Raw genomic sequence first — 19,938 nt, 5'->3', positions numbered from 1 at the left:
TCTGCCACCTTTCCTCTGCCACACGCTTGGGAAGCCCTTCCAGGGGGGCTGTGTAGAAAGCACTGGTGGGATAGTCAGGCTGCTGAAGGTGCCTTTGTACAGCCCCACGACTCCAGCGTCCCGTGATGTGGGGCAGGGCTTGTGCCATTTTCCCAGCACACATTCCCTGTGGGAGGAGAGGGATGTCCCCAGGGTCACACCATCCCTCTGTCCCATCCAGGTGGTTGGTGTGAAGGATTCACGGTTGGGAGAAGAAATCTGCGCCTGCATCCGCGTGAGGGTTGGGCAGGACTGCACCGAGGAAGAGATTAAAGCGTTCTGCAAAGGGAAGGTGGGTCTCCCAGTGCTCCTTCCCTGCCAGACCAGCACAGCCAGCAGCTGCTGGTGCCTTGTGGATGAAATCCTGGGGATTTGGAGCACCTAGGCGTCCAGCCCTGGCAGTCCCAGCTGGGCTGGCTGCGCTGTTCCCACAGGTTGTGTAGAGGCTGTTTTTCTCTTCCCAGATCTCCCATTTCAAGATCCCGCGATACGTGGTGTTTGTCAGTCAGTACCCGCTCACCGTCTCGGGCAAGGTAAGAGAGGGGCTGGGGCAGCACAGGAGCACTCGCCTCCTGCCCCGGCTCCTCTCAGAGTCCCTCTTCCTCCTCCTCCTCCCTGCCCGTTATTCCAGATTCAGAAATACAAGCTGAGGGAGCAGATGGAGAAGCACCTCCAGCTCTGAGCTGGGGAAGGCAGAGCGAAAACAGGGATGGATCAGCCCCACTTCAGCCAGCTTTGTGTCTGCTTCTCACCTGTGCCATGGGCTGTGACGCGGAGACCTCTCCCGATGAGACCCTCATCACCATCAGGCTGGTGGTACTTTCAGCTAATAAAACAGAGAGCCTTATTCTCCCAGCTGGGTTTGTTTCTTTGCCAACAGAAATAGCACGGGGGGAGGAAGGGATGCTTATTTCTGGAATTCTGTCCAGTTACTGAAAGACCTTATGAAGGTTTTAATATCTTGCATCTCTCTGTGCAATTTGACTGCAGCTGTTTCAGAGGACCTGGGCAGATGCTGGGAGGTGTTTTACTGATCTTTTTAATTCCTCACAGCCTGGCTTCCCAGGGGGTTGAATGCCTTCCCTGCTCAGGTGCTGCTCCTGAAATCATATAATGCAGCCCTGTGAGATGACCCACCTGAAGGACATGAAATAAGGGGCAGGGGCTGTAGAGAGGACATGGAAAAAGCTCACCCTGTTCCCACACCTCCCCTGCACCCTCTGACCCTCAAAGAAACTTCTCCAAGGTACAGTTGACATTGTTTATTTTGCTGGTTTGGACAAGACAGAGAGTACAGGTTTTGCAGGGATACCAAAGTTCGTGTCCCATCGGCGGTGAAGCAGAGCGTGCCCGGGACAGCATTTTACGGGAGTTATTTGGTGCCTCCCAACCATGAAGCACTTCCCCGAGAGGTGGGTGAGCAGAGCTCCTCTTCCTTCTCGGCAGAAGTGACCCACCCCCAGCTGGGAAACAGATGACGATGCTCCCAACTCTTGCAGACCTCCTGGCTGTCGCCCCTCCTGCTCCCTTCCCGAGCAGGGCTAGCGGCCGGGCCTCCTCCTCCGCGCTGGCTCTTCCTCCGGTGTCTGAGGGGAGATGGGGCAATGCCGAGAGAGATGGAGCATCAGCAGGGTCTCGGTCCTGGGTCTCCCAGCTGGGCTGTGGGCTCTACCCATGGAAGCAGACAAGGTGGACAACAAGCCCACCTTCCATGCCTGCTTTCTGAAAGAGAAACATAGGGGATGGTTCAGGTCAGCCCCCTTCCCTGGTGTCTCTCCAGCAAGTCCTTTCCCTGTTCCCAAACTCCTCGTGGGGCTGGTGTCGGCATGTTTCACCACCTTCACCTTTGCCCACCCTGGAGTAAGTGGGATGTGAGCAAGCAAAACTTGTCTCCTCCCTGCGCGGGTTTGAGGACCTTTGTGGACCTTCCTTCCTGGAGGAGGAACCGTTACCTCCGTTAGAGCAGCCAGTGAGCTTGGGGCTGCAGTGGACCTCTAGGTCCAGTGTCTAACGAAGGACTTTTTACCTTCCTCTGCTTCCCACAGCTCTGTCCCAGGGGCAGGACAGCCCTGTAGCGAGTGCAGCTTCTCCTCCCGCTTTGCACAGCGCCCCGTGTACTCACCGTAGCTGGGGCGTTGCTGGGACGATGGGAAGATGAAGTCAGCCTTGGCCTGCATGGGCAGACGCGCTGCGGAGAAACACAGCGCACTCATCACAGCCCGCACACGGGGTGCAGCCCCGCCACCCCCTCCCTGCTCCCCGGAGCTCCTGCACCGTCCACGGGGCTGAGTCCCAGAGCTCTCCCCTGCCATCCCCATCCCGCTCCTGTGGGTCCAGCCAGCCCAGACACCTCCCGAGATGTCCCCTGGCCACCCGAGCACCCCGGAACGGAGCGGCCATCGGCAAATACTCACTGGGAGAGGGGAAGGAAGGCCCGCTGTGGCTGGCATCACGTCCTGTAGGGCTGCAGACAGGCTCAGGGCTTCTGTGCTGTCCCAGACCAGGTTCCTGCTCTTATAGCGCTGGCTGCCAGCTGGGAAACCCCGGCAGCGGGGGCTTTTCCCTGGGAGGGAGGGTTAGTCACGCTGGGCCAGTCCTCACTGCCCACTCCTGGCCTCGAAACAGGAATCTGTGGCTGCAGGCTCTGTCGCAGGTGGTTTTCACTTCTTCATGGCTATTAATAGAGCCAATTAAGACAAAAGAGCTGGGGCTCTCAGCGCTGGGTTTGTGCAACCCTGCGTGGAGCTGATCCCCTCGCCAGCCCCGAGCCCGAAACCCCTCGTGCAGCCTGGCACAGGCAGAACATTGTGTTTGGGGTGGACATCGCAGCAGGACCTTGTCTTTGGGGCAGGACATCAGGGTAGGACAGTGTCTTCAGGTCAGGACATCATCTTTGGAGCAAGGGGTTGGAACTAGATGATGTTTAAGGTCCCTTTCAGCCCAAACTATTCTGTGGTTTATATCAGACACGGCGTGGCCAGCAGGTCCAGGGAGGTTCTTCTCCCTCTGGACTTGGCGCTGGTGAGACTGCACCTTGAATCCTGGGGTCAGTTCTGGGCCCCTCACCACAAGAAGGATGTTGAGGCTCTGGAGCGAGTCCAGAGAAGAGCAATGAAGCTGGTGAGGGGGCTGGAGAACAAGAGGAGCGGCTGAGAGAGCTGGGGGTGTTTAGCCTGGAGAAGAGGAGGCTGAGGGGAGACCTCATTGCTCTCTACAACTACCTGAAAGGAGGTTGTGGAGAGGAGGGAGCTGGGCTCTTCTCCCAAGGGGCAGGGGACAGGACGAGAGGGAATGGCCTCAAGCTCCACCAGGGGAGGTTTAGGCTGGACATTAGGAAAAAAATTCTCCTGGAAAGGGTCATTGGGCACTGGAACACGGAGGGGGTTGAGTCCCCTTCCCTGGAGGGGTTTAAGGGACGGGTGGACGAGGTGCTGAGGGACATGGGTTAGTGTTTGATAGGAATGGTTGGACTCGATGATCCGGTGGGTCTCTTCCAACCTGGTGATTCTGTGATCCTGTGACATCAGGAGAGCCCAGAGCCCTTGGGGCAGGCCAGGGTGGCAAGACACGATCTCTAGGGCAGGATATGAGGGCAGGACGACGCCTTCGGGGCAGGGGGTGGGACCTAGATGATGTTTGAGATCCCTCCAACCCAGACTGTTGACCGACCCGTGCTCCCCGCCCCCAGGGCCGAGCCCCGCGGGGGGCGGGGCGGCGGGTGATGGCGGCGCGGGGGGGGCGGGGGGCGATGGCGGCGGCGCTGGTGGGGGGGGCACCGGGACCGGCACCGGGACAGGGACCGGGACAGGGACAGGGACAGCCCGGCCCCGCCGCGCTCTACGTGCACGTGAGCGGGGACAGCGGGGATTGCACACGGGGAGGGAGGGAGCTCAATGGGGTCACCGGGAATTGTACGTGGGGGTGCACGGGGACCCCTGGAATTGCACACGGGGGTGCATGGGGTCACCGGGAATTGCACACGGGGACCCCTGGAATTGCACACGGGGGTGCATGGGGTCACTGGGAATTGCACACGGGGACCCTGGGAATTGCACACGGGGGTGCATGGGGTCACTGGGAATTGCACGTGGGGTGCACGGGGACCCCTGGAATTGCACACGGGGGTGTGGGGTGGTGCACGGGAACCCCGGGAGTTGCACACAGGGTGCATGGGGTCACCAGGAATTGCACACGAGGACCTCGGGTTTGCACATGGAGGTCCATAGGGACCCCAGGAATTGCACATGAGGGTGCATGGGGTGCACAGGAGTTGCACGTGAGGGAAAGGGTGACCTTGGGAATTGCACACGTGGGGGGACCCCGGGAATTGCACACATAGGGGGCACAGCAATACTGGGAATTGCATGTATGGGGGTGCACAGAGAGCTCAGGAATTGCACATGTGGAACCCTGGGGTTGCCCATGGGGACCTCAGGAATTGCTCACCTGGGGTGCTTGGGGTCCCTGGGAATCGCACGTGTGAGGGTGCATGGGGACCTCAGGAACTGCACACATGGGGTGCACAGGGACTCCAGGATTGCACACGTAGTGGGGCACACGTGGAGCTCCCCTATTTGTGCTGGGGGGATCCCCAGTTGCACGTGAAGGGTGGCACCCATGGGGTGCATGCCCTGTGCCTCTGGGGCAGGTGGGGAGCGCTGGTGCCATGCATGGGGCTGACCCCTTCCCCAAAACAGGGTGCCCGGGGTTCAGCCCCCCGCTTCCATCCCACAGTGGCCCTACTGCCGCAAGCGCTGCTCCTACTGCAACTTCAACAAGTACGTGGTGCCGGCGGCAGACGAGGCAGCCGTGCGCGCCTGCCTGGTGCGGGAGGCACAGACCCTGCTCCGCCTCAGCCGGGTGCCAAGGTGGGTGCGTGGGGCGGGGGCTCAGGGGGTGCACGAGACCCTTCAGCAGCCACCTGAGCCTCCTCGCCATCCACCCTGCAGCATCACCTCTGTCTTCTTTGGTGGGGGCACCCCCAGCCTGGCCAGCCCGGGCACCATCGCGGCGGTGCTGGAGGCCGTGGCAGGGGCTGTCCACCTCCCCACCGATGCTGAGGTGACGCTGGAGGCCAACCCCAGCTCTGCCAGCACAGCGCGCCTCGCCGGCTTCAGGGCAGCTGGTGTCAACCGCCTCTCCATCGGCGTCCAGGTAAGAGGGGCCTCTCCCCCATCCCATCCCATCCCATCCCATCCCATCCCATCCATCAGTGGCATCCAGATGGATGGGGGCTTCTCCACATCCCATCCATCGGCATCCAGGTGAACCGGGGCTTCTCTCCCATCCCATCCCATCCCATCCCATCCCATCCCATCCCATCCCATCCCATCCCATCCCATCCCATCCCATCCCATCCCATCCCATCCCATCCCATCCCATCCCATCCCATCCCTCAATATCTGGGTGGGGAGGGGTTTCTCCTGTATTCCATCCCACGTCCCCCCACTCCCACCACAGTCACTGGACGATGCTGAGCTGCGGCTGCTGGGCCGGGATCACACGGCAGCGGAGGCGCAGGAGGCTGTGAAGGCAGCACGGAGTCTCTTCCCTGGCCGAACCTCCATCGATCTCCTCTTTGGGCTGCCGGGACAGAGCCGAAGCGCCTGGGCTCGGGGGCTGGAGGCGGCGCTGGGGCTCTGCGATGACCACGTCTCTCTGTACCAGCTGACGCTGGAGCGGGGCACGGCGCTGGCAGCGCAGGTTCAGGGGGGGTCGCTGCCTGCGCCCACCCAGGACCTCGTGGCTGACATGTACCACGCTGCCCGCGCCGTGCTGGTGGCTGCTGGCTTCCGGCACTACGAGGTCTCCAATTTTGCAAGGAAGGTGGGGTGCCCCCCGTGCTGCGCCCTCCCCGTGCCATCCCACCCCCAGCAGGCTCAGCCCCCCTCACCTGTCCCAACGCTTTCCCCCAGGGTGCCCTCAGCACCCACAACCTCTCGTACTGGCGAGCCGAGCAGTACATCGGCGTGGGGCCGGGTAAGTCGGGGTGACGGTGGGGTGTGCGTGGCCCCACGTGCCCTCCGAGCTCCGTTGTCCCCCTCTGCCACCACCGCAGGGGCGCACGGGCGTTTTGTGCCGTGGGGCGAGGGCAGCTGCAGCCGGGAGGCCCGTGTGCAGACGCTGGAGCCCGATGCCTGGATGCAGGAGGTGCAGAGCCGAGGGCACGGCACCAGGAGGCGGGTGGCGCTGAGCCCGCTGGAGCAGTGAGTATGGGGTCCCCCCTGCGCCCCTTCCCTGGCCATGCTCCCTCCCAGCTCTCCATGTGCCCGCAGGCTGGAGGAGGTGCTCGCCCTGGGACTGCGCACGGACGAGGGCATCACGCAGGAGGTGAGGAGCTGCGCATGGGGAGTCCAGCGTCGTGTCAGGGAGCCCAGCATTGCACGGGGTGCTCGGTGTTGCTGGGGGGAGCCGGGCATCGCAGGACGGGGAGGGACTCAGCATCATATGGGGAACCCAGCATCGCGTGGTGGAGCCCAGCGTGGCATAGGGGGAACCCAGCGACACGTGGAGGAGCCCAGCATCATGTGAGGGAACCTGGCGTCGTGTGAGGGAACCCAGCTTCGCATGGGGGAAACCAGTATGGAAGCAGCCGCTGCTAACGACCCGTGGTGCGCAGCGCTGGGGGCGCTTCTCCCCTCAGCTCAGCCTGGACGCCGTGTTCGGGGTGCCGGGGGAAGCGCGGGAGCTCCAGCAGCAGGGCTGGCTGGTTCTGGATGGCAGGTGAGCCCCTGATGGTGAGATGGCGCTGGGGGGGGCTCGGATCCAGAGCCGGGACTCGTGCGTCGCTCTCTCCGCAGTGGCCTGCGGTGCAGCCGGGAGGGTTTGGCGCTGCTGGACTCGCTGCTGCCCACGCTGCTCGGCCAGCTGCAGCGGCGCTGGGCCCCGAGGAGGAGCACGACGCGGGACGGGGACGGTGGCGAGGCCGCGGGGGTTGTAAGCAGCGGAGAATAAACCAGGAGAACCGTGTGCTGGCTGAGAGGGGCGTTGGGTCCGGTTCTGTTCGGTATCATCCACGATCGGAATGAAGGAATCGAGCGCGCCCTCAGTCAGTTTGCAGGTGATTTTAAGCTGGGTGGGAGCTTGATTTTAAGCTTGAGGGTAGGGAGGCTCTGCAGAGAGGTCGGGACAGGCTGGATCCATGGGCTGCGACCAACAGGATGGGGTTCAATGAAGAACCATGAAGAGGCCACACCTCGAATCCCGGGTTCAGTTTTTGGCCCCTTACTGCAAGAAAGGCCTTGAGAGGCTGGAGGGCATCCAGAGAAAGGAATGGAGCTGGGGAAGAGGCTGGAGCTCTGGGAGCAGTGAGGGCCCTGGGGCTGTTCAGCCTGGAGAAGAGGAGGCTGAGGGGAGACCTCATGGCTCTCTGCAGCTCCCTGAAAGGAGGTTGTGGTGAGGGACAAGGGATGGGGCAAGAGGAAACCACCTCATGTAGTGCCAGGGGGGGTTTAGTTGGATAGTAGGAAAAAAATCCTTCCTAGAAGGAGGAAATTCTTCACGATGAGGGTGGTGACAGCAACAGGTTGTCTAGGGGAGTTGTGGGTGCTGGAGGTGCAAGAACAGGCTGGATGGGGCTTGGAGCCCCTGAGCCAGGGGAGGTGTCCCTGCCCAGGGCAGGGGTGGCACTGGATGGGCTGTGAGGTCCCTTCCAGCCCAAACCATTCCATGATTCTGTGAGTACGAGCGGAGCAGCCCGGGCAGGGCCAGGCGAGGTGCCCCCGGCTGGTTTGGGGGTCGCAGGGTCGGTGCCGCTCGAGGATCCCCAAACGCTTCGGTGGCCCCCGAGGCGCCGCCGGGCCGGCTGGGGGCGCTGCTGCGCGCCCTGCCCGCCGCACCATAGAGACGCGGCCGCTCTGGGCGGCCGCTCTGCGCCGCGTCTCGGTGGTGTTGCCACAGCGACCGCCATGAGGCGCGGCGGCGGGAGGCCCGGTCCGGCCGGCTGGCAGCACCGGCCCGTGTCCCCGCTCGGTACGGCCCGGGGCGGCCCTTCCCCGCGGCACGGGGGCTGCTGGCTCGGTCTGGGGCCCCGCCGCGCCTGGGCTCTGCGTGGGTGCCGTTACCGGCGCCGCCCGCGGGTGCTGCTGCTCGCAGCTCCTTCTTGGTGCCACGGTTACTAGCCCCGTTCCTGGGTGCTGCCGTTAACGGTCCTGTCCATTGGTGCCACCTTTAAGAGCCTCTTCCCCGTGCAGCCTCCCCCCTGTATATATTTTTTAGCCTAGGAACCCCCCCCCTCCCGTGTCACGGAGCCAATCCAAGCTATCCGGCCTTGGTGCTTGAGGAGACAGAGGGAGACAGACCCCGCCGGGATCCCCTCAACCACGGCCCAGCTGTCGCAGAGCTAGTTAGCTATGTAGGAGTGTCTGAAAAGGCCGTGGTTTGCTGTCACAGTGGTGCTTTGGGGCGCCGTGCAGGGGGCCTGAATGCTCGCAGCTGGCTTGGGGACTTTGTGCTTTCACCTGTGGGAAGCGCAGGCTTTATTTATCTCGACTGTTGGCTCTTCTAGGGTAAAGCACAAGGCAGTTGAATCTTGGTGGCCCACTTTGGTCCTGGTAGCTTCTCAGAGTTTGATTTTCCAGTTATAAGAGGTGCGGAATTTAACTGTTCTGTGCAACCTTAAAAAATCCAACCCACAACAGAGTTTGGTTGGAAATGAATAACAAGGCTGGAAGAGGAGGAAGGGGTTTCCTTGGGACGTTGAAGAGAAGGTCTCTTTTCAGAAAAGAAGGAAGGGACACATGACCTGCTCTCGACAGTCTCAGAAGAGCTTGAGCCCATTCCTGTTCCATGCGTTCTGCAAGGAGATGACATCCAAGCGCTTGCAATTAAGGTGGAGGACCTGGAGAAAGTACGTATTTTCTCTGCCAGAAACAGCTGTCAGAACCGACACTCATTTTGTGTGTTTAACTAAGGGTGCTTTCCATTTAATTCAACCAAACCCTGCTCCTCGCGTTTGGTTCTCCTTCTGTTTTATCTGCTCTGCTTTTTATGACTTGTCAGAGCACCAGGAAGTTGCTAAAAGTAAAGGATTATCGATCCTTACACAATCTTTTCAAATGGAAGGATAAGCCATCTGCCTTTTCAAAATTACATTTCCAATGTTATAATCTGATAAGGCGTGTAAGGTGTGAGGGTGGGGAGGCCCTGGCCCAGGCTGCCCAGAGCAGGGGTGGCTGCCCCATCCCTGGAGGGGTTCAAAGCCAGGCTGGATGGGGCTTGGAGCCCCTGAGCCAGTGGGAGGTGTCCCTGCCCATGGCACGGGGTGGGAATTGAATGGGCTTCGAGGTTCCTGCCAACCCAAACCATTCCATAAGTCTGTGTTTAATAAATATCACAGTGTCCCTGCCAAAACTTGGGTCCACGTGTGTGAATGGAAATGTTTTCCACCAAGTGTCACAACAGAAAACTGGTTTAAAACTCTTCCCTGCCCCAGTTATGAAGTAGGGCCCAGCAGAGTCAGGGAGTCGCTAAGCTGGTATCTCCACAGTTGGGTAACATCCCTCTCTGGGGATGAGCAGCCTGTGCTGATAGGACTACTCTGTGTCCCAGAGGGATCAAAAGGAGTGAAGGTGAGTCAGTATGGACCTCACTGCTCTGTCACTGTTTATTTTCTGCAGCTTCATGCACCACACCCTCCCCCTGATGCTAAGGGAATTTCAGTTACGAGGAAATATTTTGTTCAAAAATACCGACCCAAAGAGACAAAGAAGGGGGAACATCTTGTGGCGTATCCTGCTCTCCCAAAACCACCCAGAGAACCACTGACTTTTTCTGGTAGGGTTAAATGTCACATTTTATCTCTGGGTTTTGGTTTTATTAACCCTGGCTTTAGTGGCCTGGCTCTGGGGTCACTTCTTTGCATGTGTGTTTTAGCACAAGGACTCTTCAGTGATGGCTGTAAAGAGATTCTCCCCCATCACATCTTGGGAAGTCTCCAGGAGTTCAAGATGGAAGCCCTGGCCAGAGGAAACACTCAGGTTGGTTTGCAAAGTAAGAAAAATGCAACTGTGCGGCACTTTTCTAGCGATGGAGAGCAGTACTCCGTGCTTTCCGGCATCTGTCAGGAAGAGGTGAGCCTAAGGTGTGGTTTTCCCAGCCTCATTGTACTCTGTGGGGAGGGCTCACCTTCAGAGAAACTGCACCGGCAGGTTTTGATGTCCAGTGTGCAGAATGAGGTCATGGAGGAAGAGTTAAAGACCTCCTCTTCCATATGTGCTTCTGCTGATGGCGTCAGGCTTGTGAGGGCAAAGCTGGTGTTGCAGCAATGCCATCGCTTGATGTGATTACTCAGATCCTGCCGTTGTTTCTGAGTGTGTTCCTAGTGCCCTGGTTTTGTTCCTCTCAGAATGATGAGGTTAAACTATTGGCACTCTGAAGAATTCTTTTCTCCTCCTGTTCTATTGTGGTGTCCATGGAGGAATTAATTCAGTGTTTCTTCTCTTCAGCTAGCAGATTTTATTGAAGTTTCTCGTCCAGATGTTGCTGCACCAGCTTCAAAAGAGGAACACAGAGGAGACAAGAAGAAAAAGGTCCATCAGACTCCACTAGCAGAGCACAGAGCTCTCCAGAACTGGCAACATAATATGTCAATCAGGAAAAAGCAGGAGAAATATCTTGGAGGTGAGGAGAGCCAAGGCCTTGTTCTGTGAAATTCTGCGTGCAGATATGGGAGTTGGGTGGCACCACAACAAACTGATGCTCATAACCAAACGAGGTGAATCTTATCACCGTTGCAGTCTGCTTCCATGTTCTGAGAGCTCCCCACGTGCCAGTGGCCGTGGATGCTGTGAGGAGCTGAGCTGGTGTGATTTGAACATCTGAACAGTAGTGCTGAAGGGTGTGCTCAGAGGCACAGCTCCAATGATTTGACCTTCCTTCTTTACAGAAATTCTCCAGAGGCCAGAGAATGAATTGCTGATGAGCATCTCAGAGGAGTACAGGCAAATCCAGGAAGAGCGTGACCTCACTGACCGCCTTCTCCCTGCCTTGCTCCCTGGAAAGGTGAGCGCCCCACTTCCTCTGCATCCTGATTGCTCTGTTCTTGTGAAAGAGCCAAGACACCGGTGTTACGAGTGACATCGTTGAGGACCTGTCATTAAATATTTATCAAAGCCACTTGAGTCCTTCAGCCGTGTGTGCAAGCAGAGCTTTCAGTGACCTTCAGTGACTGCATTATTGTCCGTACTATTTAGGAAAGTGGTGGTGTGCTTTGGCTCCTTGCTAACAAGCAGCTCTTTATAGGCAAGTGCCATTTCTTGATGACTGTCATGCACTGGGATGTGGCGTGGGGATGTGCTGTAATTGCTGTGCCAGGGACAGAAAGGTCTGATAGCTTCAGGCTTGGATTTTAGTGACTGTGGGTAAGTCAGGAGGATTGTGGGAGTATCCTATGCTAAAATGATAGTTTTACATTTATAGCAATATCAAAGAATTTGCATTTATGTGAGGTGTTATTTTAATACCATTCAACCTTCATGTAGCACTAGGTAGAAGAAAGTCTTCTTTTGTCTTTGACAGAAGCCTCACTGCTTGCTCTGCAGAAAGTGATAATTGATAGACTTCTAAAGTACCTGTTTAAGCAGAGTTAGACCCTTTCTTTTTAGCTTCTAGTCCTTGTGAAAACAGCAGGCAGCCACACACCTCTGAAAGTGTCAGTAGAGCTTTGTTTTCCTCCCTAGGGCTACCGAAGGGGAAGTGAGTTCTGGAGCCTGCCCGACCGTATTGGAGATGAACTCACTGGCCTGACGCTGACACTGACTCAGAGGGAGCGTGGCCACCCAGAGCCGATTACGCATGTGGGGAAACCTCGCACTGTCCGGAAGGAAATGGGTAAGGGGACGTCACAGAGATGGGGTAGAAGTGTGGCGGCAGCAGCGGGGAATCCTGTGGGTGTGCAGGCTCACACCACAATTGTCCCTTCCAACAGCTGCAGCACAAGCTAATTCCCGTCATCTGTTGGGCCTCCTCTGTAAAACACCATGAGACCAAAGTCTGGCAGAGACTGAAAGTAATAGGCATGTGGGTATGTGGACAGTGAGCTCTTGTGTGGTTATTTCCACAGGTCTGAGGACTCCAAAGAAGATCCCGTTCCATCAAACCTGGGATAAGAGTCTTTTCCTGAAATATCGATTGCAGGAACTAAAATCTGTCCTAGAGGAGCTAGATTTTTATAAGCCGGTAAGACTAGAGGAGCGAGGGTGCTATACAGTAACATAAAATTGATAAGAACTGGATCTGAAAGAGCATTAGGAATCTAATATTTAGCCATGCAATACTTATCTTGGAAGTTTCCACATATCCAAAGGGCCACAGCCATGCAAGAGTGATCTGGGCTCCCCACATGTCACATGGAGTGGTCATGGGGAATAGGACCCCAAACTAGCAGTGTGGAGTTGTCAAGACCTAGGCAATAAAAACCCCTGCCAGACGCTCGTGTAGGACTTCGATTTAGTTCCTTGGGGCAGAAGGAAGACGCTTCTGCCCACGTGGAAGACACACATCTGAAATAATCTCCTGAAGGCGTGTAGCCCCTCTTAAAAACCGCATTGGATGCCTCTAGAAACCATCGCAGGAGCGCAATACCTGACCTTCACTTCACTCAATTCAGTTGCTGATTTTGTGTAGTCTTTTAACTTCCTTTCTCTGTAAAAAGAAATCGTAAGTTGGACATTTTTCTGTACGTCCAGGACCTGGATGGACTGGAAGTGGTTGGTAAGGGGCAGCCTTTCACATCCGTTACAGCAGAGGCTTCCTCACACTCCACCACCACTGAGGAGTCTGAGACCCCGTAAGTTTTACTTTGTGGCAGTAATAAAGAATTTTGGGTATCCACTGTCAGTCTGTAAGGGTGTCCTTAGCTATTCTTAACTAGAATGGAGAGGAGGCACAACAAAAGGCATGTTCTAATATTATAATCACCAGATTTAGGAATCAAGCAGCTCCTTAGTGCCTAAGGAGCAAGAATCAGAGAAGTGTTTATTTGAGGCCTTTCCTGCAGTCCCCCCTCTCTGTGGCTCCAGAGTTTACATTGGGCAGGGTGGGGATTCTGCTCTAAATTCCCTCCACCTGGTTGTCTTTTTCCAGCCTTCCACTTCCATCATGACTTTGCCCTTTTTCCCTGTCCCACCCACCTGTAACAGGCACAACCCAAGGGCTCCGTCTCCTTATTCAGTCAGGTACCCTCAGCCTTCATTAGGCAGGTGTCATTCGTTAATATGCTGGCTGCCCTTGATGGTGACAAGGATCTCACTGCAGTTTGCCACATCTGCAGGGCTCTGTCCCTAAGGAGATGACTGTGGAAAAACAATAGCTGGGATTATTTCTTATAAGGTCTTGTGAATCTCTTCTGGTTCCCCCCTTCTCTCTGGAAGTGAATTTCACCCTGCGAAAATGCTGGCTTTTGTTTTCTTCAGCAGTGATGACTACCCCAGCGTAGTTTCAGAAGCACCACAGGGTCCGGCTTTGGATTTCTGTGGCCAGCCTGCTCGTTGGATCGACTACGTCACTCCTTACAGGGTAACTGTGTGCTTTATGTTGTTCACTCCAGCAAAGCCTGCTTGAGTGCCCAAGCCGCAGCTGTACAAAGTCGCTCCCAGGCCAGAGAATGGGGAATTTATTCTGAGCATAACAGGGCATCCCTGCGTTTGCTCTGGAGACGTCTGGAAGCAGAAGGTGTTGGTGTGAAGCTCAGATTCCCAGGTGCTATCTGGATAGCGGGTGTGCCTTACAAGTTCCCTTACCAAAGCTTAACCCCTTATTTGCGGTATGACTTCAGACAAGATCTAGTGAGAGGTGTCCCTGCCCATTGCAGGCAGGTTGGAACTGGATGATCTTTGAGGTCCCTTCCAACATAAATCATTCCATGATTTTATGAAATCCTGTCAAACAGAGGAGAAATTGTTATTTTTCTCTCTTTCTCTTCCTTGTAGGATGAAATCGGCATTGCTGCCCGGCTCACTTTTGAGACTTTGGTTGGAGAGAAAGCTGAAAGCTTCCTGATGGTGAGCAACAATGGCACCACTGCTGTCTGGTATAACTGGATGAGGCTTCTGCAGCAGATTCCCTCCAGAGAAACCAAGGGGAAGAGGATGCCATGTTTTTACTTTGATACCAGACCAGGTAGGAGAGCTGCTGATCTCAGAGACCTTTGTACATAGACCAGAGAGTATGTCTTCAGCAGTTTTTGGAGGTGCTGACTCTGGCTAATGGCAGAGCAAGCCTGATGGGCGATTGTCCTTAGGAAGCCACGCTGGGCGTCAGAGCTGACTCACATCAGAAGAGGTGTGTGAGGCAGATTCCTTTTGTGGGACTTAAAGGAAAGGAGGTTGCTGCTACTCTGGATGTAAATGGGTGGAATATTGAGAAGTGAATCATTTTCTGATGGCAAACTGGGCATAATCTGCTATGGAGAGGGTGCTAAGCTCTCTGTAAAAGGAGTGTGCAGTGAAAGTAACACCAGTTCAGCAACATGGTGACTGGGAGGAAATCTGGAAGGAGGAAGTAGCTGGATGAAACGTGATAACCAGCTAAGATCATAGAATGGTTTGGGTTGGAAGGGACCTCACAGCCCATCCAGTTCCACCCCTGCTCTGGGCAGGGACACCTCCCACTGGATCAGGGGCTCCAAGCCCCATCCAACCTGGCCTTGAACCCCTCCAGGGATGGGGCAGCCACCCCTGCTCTGGGCAGCCTGGGCCAGGGCCTCCCCACCTTCCTCATGAAGAATTTCTTCCTAATGTCTAATCTAAGAGTCTCATACAGAGATAAGGACACTCAGGGCAAGAGCGTCCTTTTAAGAGTAAAGGGTTGAGTTAACCAGGTGGCTTCTTGCAGACTGATGCATTTTCTTTCTTATTTCAGGTGTAATTTTGCCTGGAGAAACTAGAAAGTTTTTCTTTCTTTTCAAGTCAGAGAGCGCAGGAATTTTCAGTGAGTCCTGGGAATTCAGGACGCATCCTCTCTTACTGGGAGGAGCTCTGCTGCAGGTGACCCTCTGGGGAATCGCTGTGTATGAGGATAAACTGGCTGACCTCAGAGAGCAACTGGAGGTAACCAAGCATGTAGCTGGGTAACTGTGAGCTTTGAACTTAATAAGCAAAGAGAGGGTAGTGGTGGGAGTGGATGACATGGTATTTTTATTGCTGTGTAATTAGTGCTGAAAGCAAGGCGATTATTTTTTTACAGGATGTCTGTACATACTTGAGCAGGTTCACTAAATAAAATGAAAGAACTCTGCAGTCGATTGCAGTGCTGTTAATAAAGACACGATTGTGTCTCCTGAATTGTTCACAGTGGTTCTTTAAAGAATGAATTTTATGTTGGTAATGAATTTCATTAATTACTTAGTGGGGATGGGATTATGTATCATACAATATGATATCAATTAAGATATAAATTGGAAATTACACTTTGAAAAGTATAGTTTGGGGGAGGATTTCATAGAATCATAGAATGGTTTGGGCTGGAAGGGACCTCAAAGCCCATCCAGTCCCACGGACACCTCCCCTGGATCAGGGGCTCCAAGCCCCATCCAACCTGTCCTTGAACCCCTCCAGGGATGGGGCAGCCACCCCTGCTCTGGGCAGGCTGGGACAGTGCCTCCCCACCCTCATTGTGAAGAATTTCTTCCTAATATCTAAACTAAATCTTCCCCTTTCCATTTTAAAGCCGTTCTCCCTCGTGGTATTCCTGATCTCCCTGGTCAAGAGCCTCTCCCCAGCCTTCCCGGAGCCCCTTTCAGTACTGAAAGCTGCTCTAAGGTCTTCCCAGAGCCTTCTCTTCTCTGGGCTGAACAACCCCAACGCTCTTCGCCTGTCAAGTCATAGAGTTTATTTGAAAAGCTGTTGTAATATTGCTCTGTTTAGCAGGGTTTGTAGTTATTCTTGTCCTTGCAGACCTATATAACGTGTACATGTGGTTACTCATGATGTGGGTGTGAATTTATTTGCGTGTCTGTATATAGAACGGGGACTTACACGTGTTCTTGTGCCTCAGAGTGACCTGGCTGCTCGAGAAGCTGCTGCTAGAGGTGGAAAGATTTGTACCCCAGTGCGCACTCCATCTCCTGTGGATGCCTATATCACAGAGGAAGAGTTGTTCCACTGGAGGAATCCCGAGGTGACGTTTGCTAACTGATGGGCTACACAACTGTAGTAGCAGGGAGGAGAGACCGCTGGGGCTGGTGCATCCCTGGGTCTCCAGAGGCCGGTGTAGTCTGCCATGGTGGCTTTAACAATTAGGTTTGTAGAGGAAAGGCCCAGCTCATTTCACTATTTACCTTCTACCCGTTATCACAGTTGCATTATCAGCATCGAGTGGTACAGCAGCTGCATGAACTGTGGAGAAAGCACGAGACTGTTTTCTCAGCCTTTGAGGAGAAAGTGCCCTCGGGCCAGGAGAAGGCTGTGGAGGACACGCAGTACCAGGAGCGTTCCTCAGAGGCTCTCGCTCCGTGGAGCAGCACCACAGAGGTCCCAGGTGGGAAGAACACACTTGAGGAGGCTCCAAGTGAAACGACAAACATGGAGAAGAAAGGACCAGCTACCTCAGGATGGAACTTCTCCTTCGAGGACTTTGCTCAGGTGGTGGCCCCCGTTGCCTCTGGAGCTGTGACGAGTTGATGGTGTTTTCATTTCTCTACAAACAGCCTGGTCTGTGCCAGTGTGAGCCCACCCAAAGGTCTGCTTCCAGCGGGCTGTGACTTAGAGATGATTTATTATGTGTGTCGCGGAATTGCACTGCAGTTCTGCTGACCACACCCTCAGTGCTCTTGTAAAGAGCTTCCCAAGAGAGACTTTGAGGGCTGTTGTGTGAAGGAGGAAAGAGAACCACACAATGGAATGGATATTTTAAGCTCTTCCCCCATTAGCTGTCTGTCATCCCACAATGAATGCGGGGGGCAGGCTGAGCCTACAGCCTCCTGTGGCTTCCCCAAGGCTCCTCTCCTTGGAGAGTCCTTCCTATTCATCAGAGCACTGTGACAGGCTGTGGCTAAAGCACAGGCCTCCTTGGATTAAAGCAAGAGTGGTTTGCATTCTGTCAGCGCAGTTTTTCTGTACTACTTTCTTTTTATAACTATCTTTACTTCAGGGCCTTCTCACTTGCTAGAATTCCTGTTCTCCAGCGCAGGGACTAACAACACCTGTAAAGTTGCAAAGGGGCTCACTAGGAATCTTACTGAGGAGTCTGAGATTGCTTCCCAGATCTTGTGTGCACCTTGGCCACATCTGGGTGTGTAAGTGCCCAGTGCAACCCAGTTTCAGACTGGTGCCCAAGAAGAGAGATGTGGTGAGCTCCATTGAGCTCAGGGTCCAAATGACTGGGAATGAAGACTGGGAAGCGCTTCACGGATGCTGTGTTTTGTCTCCCATCAGGCTATAAAGTTGATCCCCAAGGAGGAGGAGCGTGAAGCAGCGCTTGCCCAGCTCAATAAGGCGATGCTGGAGCTGTGCGTTGAACAGAGGCCAACCCAGACAGACCTTCTGTACCAAACCTGGTGCGTTACCTTTGCCAAATCAAGCTTGTAAATGCATGGTGTGATCAACAGCCTCAGCAAGCTCTGTCACAATCAGTGTGATTCAGAGTGTAAATAATTATATGAGGTCTAGAAGTCGTCGGGGTTTTTCATAGCTTAATTGTAGCAGCTGTCTAGGACCCAAATGCCTTTTTTCTTCCTGGAGTTAAGTTTAGAATGTTAAATTAATGTAATTTTGGGGAGTCTACAAGCTTATTTCTGGCAATGTTAGTCTGTATTTACGAAACTTTTGGATAATTTTCTGTATGCTTTGACTCAACTAACTGTGCCCTCCCTCATACAGTCTCTGATCTTAGCTCAGACTGTAAACACATCAACAGCTTCTGGCTGATTCTAAATTAGAAGGATGCAGGTTGCTCTTGGTAAACACAGAGAGCAGGCTGATGCTGATTTGCCTGTGTGTCACGTTGAAGAGCAGCAGTTCTAGTTTAAAAGTAGTATTTATGAGTCCATATGAGCCCATTGGTTTGCAAACATCAAGACCTCAGAGTATTCCAACACCAGGGAAGCAATTTGCCTTCCCTTTGCATGGATTTTTAGATGGTGGGTGCAATTTTCTTGGTTTAGTTGGACAGAAATGCTCTCAGCTGCAACGGCCTTTGCTCCAGGGTACAGGGTAACACGAGATATCAGTTGCTGTTCTTGTCTCCCTTCTGACTCTGATCCTTTTCCCAGCCTCCAGCTGTGGCGGGAGACAATCGATGGCCTGGTGAGTCACTCCATGAGGCTGCGATCCCTGCTTGGCTTGCCTGGGAATGACACCTGGACAGGAGACGTTCCAGAGGAAGCTGGTAAAGAGTCGTTTTAGCATTCCTTATTTAAACAAAGGGCTCTTCACGGTGTTGTTTGTCCATGCGGTGCAGCTCAGATTAATAAAAAGAGGGAAATACATTGCACAAGTAATATTTTTGCGTGAGTGCGGTGGGCTTGTCGTTCTGGATGGGAAAACGTTGCTTTTGGGTAATTGGAGTTCTTTCTTTTGTAGTTGAAGCAAAGCAAGCTATAAAAGGAGGAAAGGAAGACGGGAAAACTGCTAGGAGAGAAGGGAGAAGGTCATTTGTTGGTAAGGATAAAGAAGGCAAGAAAAGAACAACAAAGACAGCAGGGAAAGAGAAAGAGGTGAGTGTTGGATTTCCTGTTGAACCCTAAGCGCTGGGGACAGCGTGAGCCATCTTCAGGTGGTGGAGCCTGAGTTGCCACCCCAGCGGTGCTGCTGCTGGGAGATGCATCTTACAGCACTCTGAAAGGTATCCTGACCTCTGATGCTTTCTCTTCTTGCCTGTCACTGAACAGGAAGGGCCAAATGGCAGAAAATTACACACAAAAGATGAGAAAAAGCGGAAATCTTCCACTTCATTGCTGGAGGTGAAAGAGGGAGCCCAGCCCGTGGGAGCTGTGACTACTGATGGAAAAGAACCTCCTCAGGAGGAGCTGGACCTTATTTTGTTTAGGTCATACCAGGAAAAACTTTATATTCAGGTGAGTTTGACCGAAGCTTGTACCTTTGCTAGTTTCTGTTCTTTGCTTGTAAGCTTGGGTGAAGAGGGAAGCATTTTGTTAAACTCTGAAAACTGCCAAACAAATTCTGTATCGAGATAAGTGTGAAATACAAAGTGGGATGTCCTTCATTCCAGCTGGGAATCCGTTAACACCAATCCAGCCATCACATAACCACTTGCGGGATTTCTATCTGGGATGTCTTTAGCGGGCTTGCAGACCCAGGAGGGATCAGCAGAATTAATTGTATCTCGGATAATGTTAAACACACTTCATAGCCAGAGAAGTTATAACTAGAGCTAAGCCTTTATGTGGTTGTGTGCGTGCCCACGCATTAATGTGCTGCTGTGTGAGAAACCATCTCTCTGTCGGGCTCATCATCAGGGTTTCTTCGTGTGTTTTCACCGCAACTCTCTCCTGTTAATTTCTCCTGCAGGTTTATGGGCTGCTGGGCTCGATGGTGAGCAAAATGGTTGCGTTATTTGAGGATCTGGAGGAAACAGGTGCTCTGAAGTGGGAGAGTAAAACTGTTTGTGACTAGAAATAGACTTAACTAAATAAATACCTGTATTTACCCAAACAAGTGGAGATTCTTCTTTCTAAAGTGATGCCCTGGTTACAAATAATGGGCTGCCTCTTTTCTGACATGCTGGGATGTGAGACTGTTGCTAGCTCATCTGTTACTGCTACAGACAGTCGCTTGCCAAGAGACAAGGCAAGAAATATCACAGCCTTAGAAAATGTTAGAGTAGAACATGCTGGCATTCCTGCTAAGGAGGAAGAATTTAAAAGCGCCAGTCAACATGAGATATGTCTTGTTCTTTCATTCTTGATCTTGCTTGGCTCACAGCAGAGCGAGCAGAGCGTCC

At 54.0% G+C, this 19,938-nt stretch overlaps 3 protein-coding genes and 1 long non-coding RNA gene across 8 annotated transcripts in view; 3 read left to right on the top strand and 1 right to left on the bottom strand.

The window, feature by feature from the left end:
* The window catches only part of ACSF2 (acyl-CoA synthetase family member 2), a 33,153-nt gene extending 32,267 nt beyond the window's left edge, over positions 1-886 (top strand). For both annotated transcript variants that reach the window (XM_069872667.1, XM_069872668.1), the window contains exons 14-16: positions 221-331; positions 504-572; positions 671-886. In XM_069872667.1, coding sequence (XP_069728768.1) covers positions 221-331; positions 504-572; positions 671-721 — 231 coding nt within the window. In that variant the 3' untranslated portion in view covers positions 722-886. The remainder of the gene's footprint in view (positions 1-220; positions 332-503; positions 573-670) is intronic.
* A 342-nt stretch (positions 887-1,228) lies between these two features.
* LOC138728953 (uncharacterized) lies at positions 1,229-2,514 on the bottom strand. The gene is made up of 3 exons (XR_011338797.1): positions 2,454-2,514; positions 2,162-2,227; positions 1,229-1,761 (listed from the first exon to the last, which is right to left on the bottom strand). It is a non-coding gene; the product is annotated as an uncharacterized lncRNA (long non-coding RNA).
* Positions 2,515-3,787: 1,273 nt separating this feature from the next.
* On the top strand, positions 3,788-7,005 carry RSAD1 (radical S-adenosyl methionine domain containing 1). The gene is made up of 9 exons (XM_069872408.1): positions 3,788-3,886; positions 4,774-4,907; positions 4,989-5,193; positions 5,500-5,865; positions 5,955-6,018; positions 6,098-6,245; positions 6,315-6,369; positions 6,659-6,762; positions 6,840-7,005. The coding sequence occupies exons 1-9, from the start codon at positions 3,788-3,790 to the stop codon at positions 6,991-6,993; spliced, it is 1,329 nt and encodes a 442-aa protein (XP_069728509.1). The 3' UTR covers positions 6,994-7,005.
* Positions 7,006-7,926: 921 nt separating this feature from the next.
* On the top strand, positions 7,927-19,652 carry MYCBPAP (MYCBP associated protein). Of its 4 annotated transcripts, XM_069872643.1 has the most exons (19): positions 7,927-8,010; positions 8,760-8,887; positions 9,657-9,813; positions 9,913-10,016; positions 10,485-10,659; positions 10,925-11,040; positions 11,718-11,868; positions 12,101-12,216; positions 12,726-12,826; positions 13,452-13,554; positions 13,968-14,157; positions 14,899-15,086; positions 16,033-16,155; positions 16,335-16,619; positions 17,412-17,533; positions 18,248-18,363; positions 18,558-18,691; positions 18,866-19,051; positions 19,506-19,652. In XM_069872643.1, the coding sequence occupies exons 1-19, from the start codon at positions 7,947-7,949 to the stop codon at positions 19,608-19,610; spliced, it is 2,664 nt and encodes an 887-aa protein (XP_069728744.1). In that variant the 5' UTR covers positions 7,927-7,946; the 3' UTR covers positions 19,611-19,652. The 4 variants fall into 4 exon arrangements, with proteins under 4 accessions (XP_069728744.1, XP_069728743.1, XP_069728742.1 ...); XM_069872642.1 differs by having other exon boundaries at positions 18,866-19,652; XM_069872641.1 differs by having other exon boundaries at positions 9,657-10,016.
* Positions 19,653-19,938: the final 286 nt, after the last annotated feature.

The sequence above is a fragment of the Phaenicophaeus curvirostris genome, chromosome 19 (assembly GCF_032191515.1).
Source record: "Phaenicophaeus curvirostris isolate KB17595 chromosome 19, BPBGC_Pcur_1.0, whole genome shotgun sequence".
Classification (NCBI taxonomy): Eukaryota; Metazoa; Chordata; class Aves; order Cuculiformes; family Cuculidae; genus Phaenicophaeus; species Phaenicophaeus curvirostris.
The sequence above is the reverse complement of the archived record's forward strand: the minus strand, read 5'-3'. Positions and strand labels throughout refer to the sequence as shown.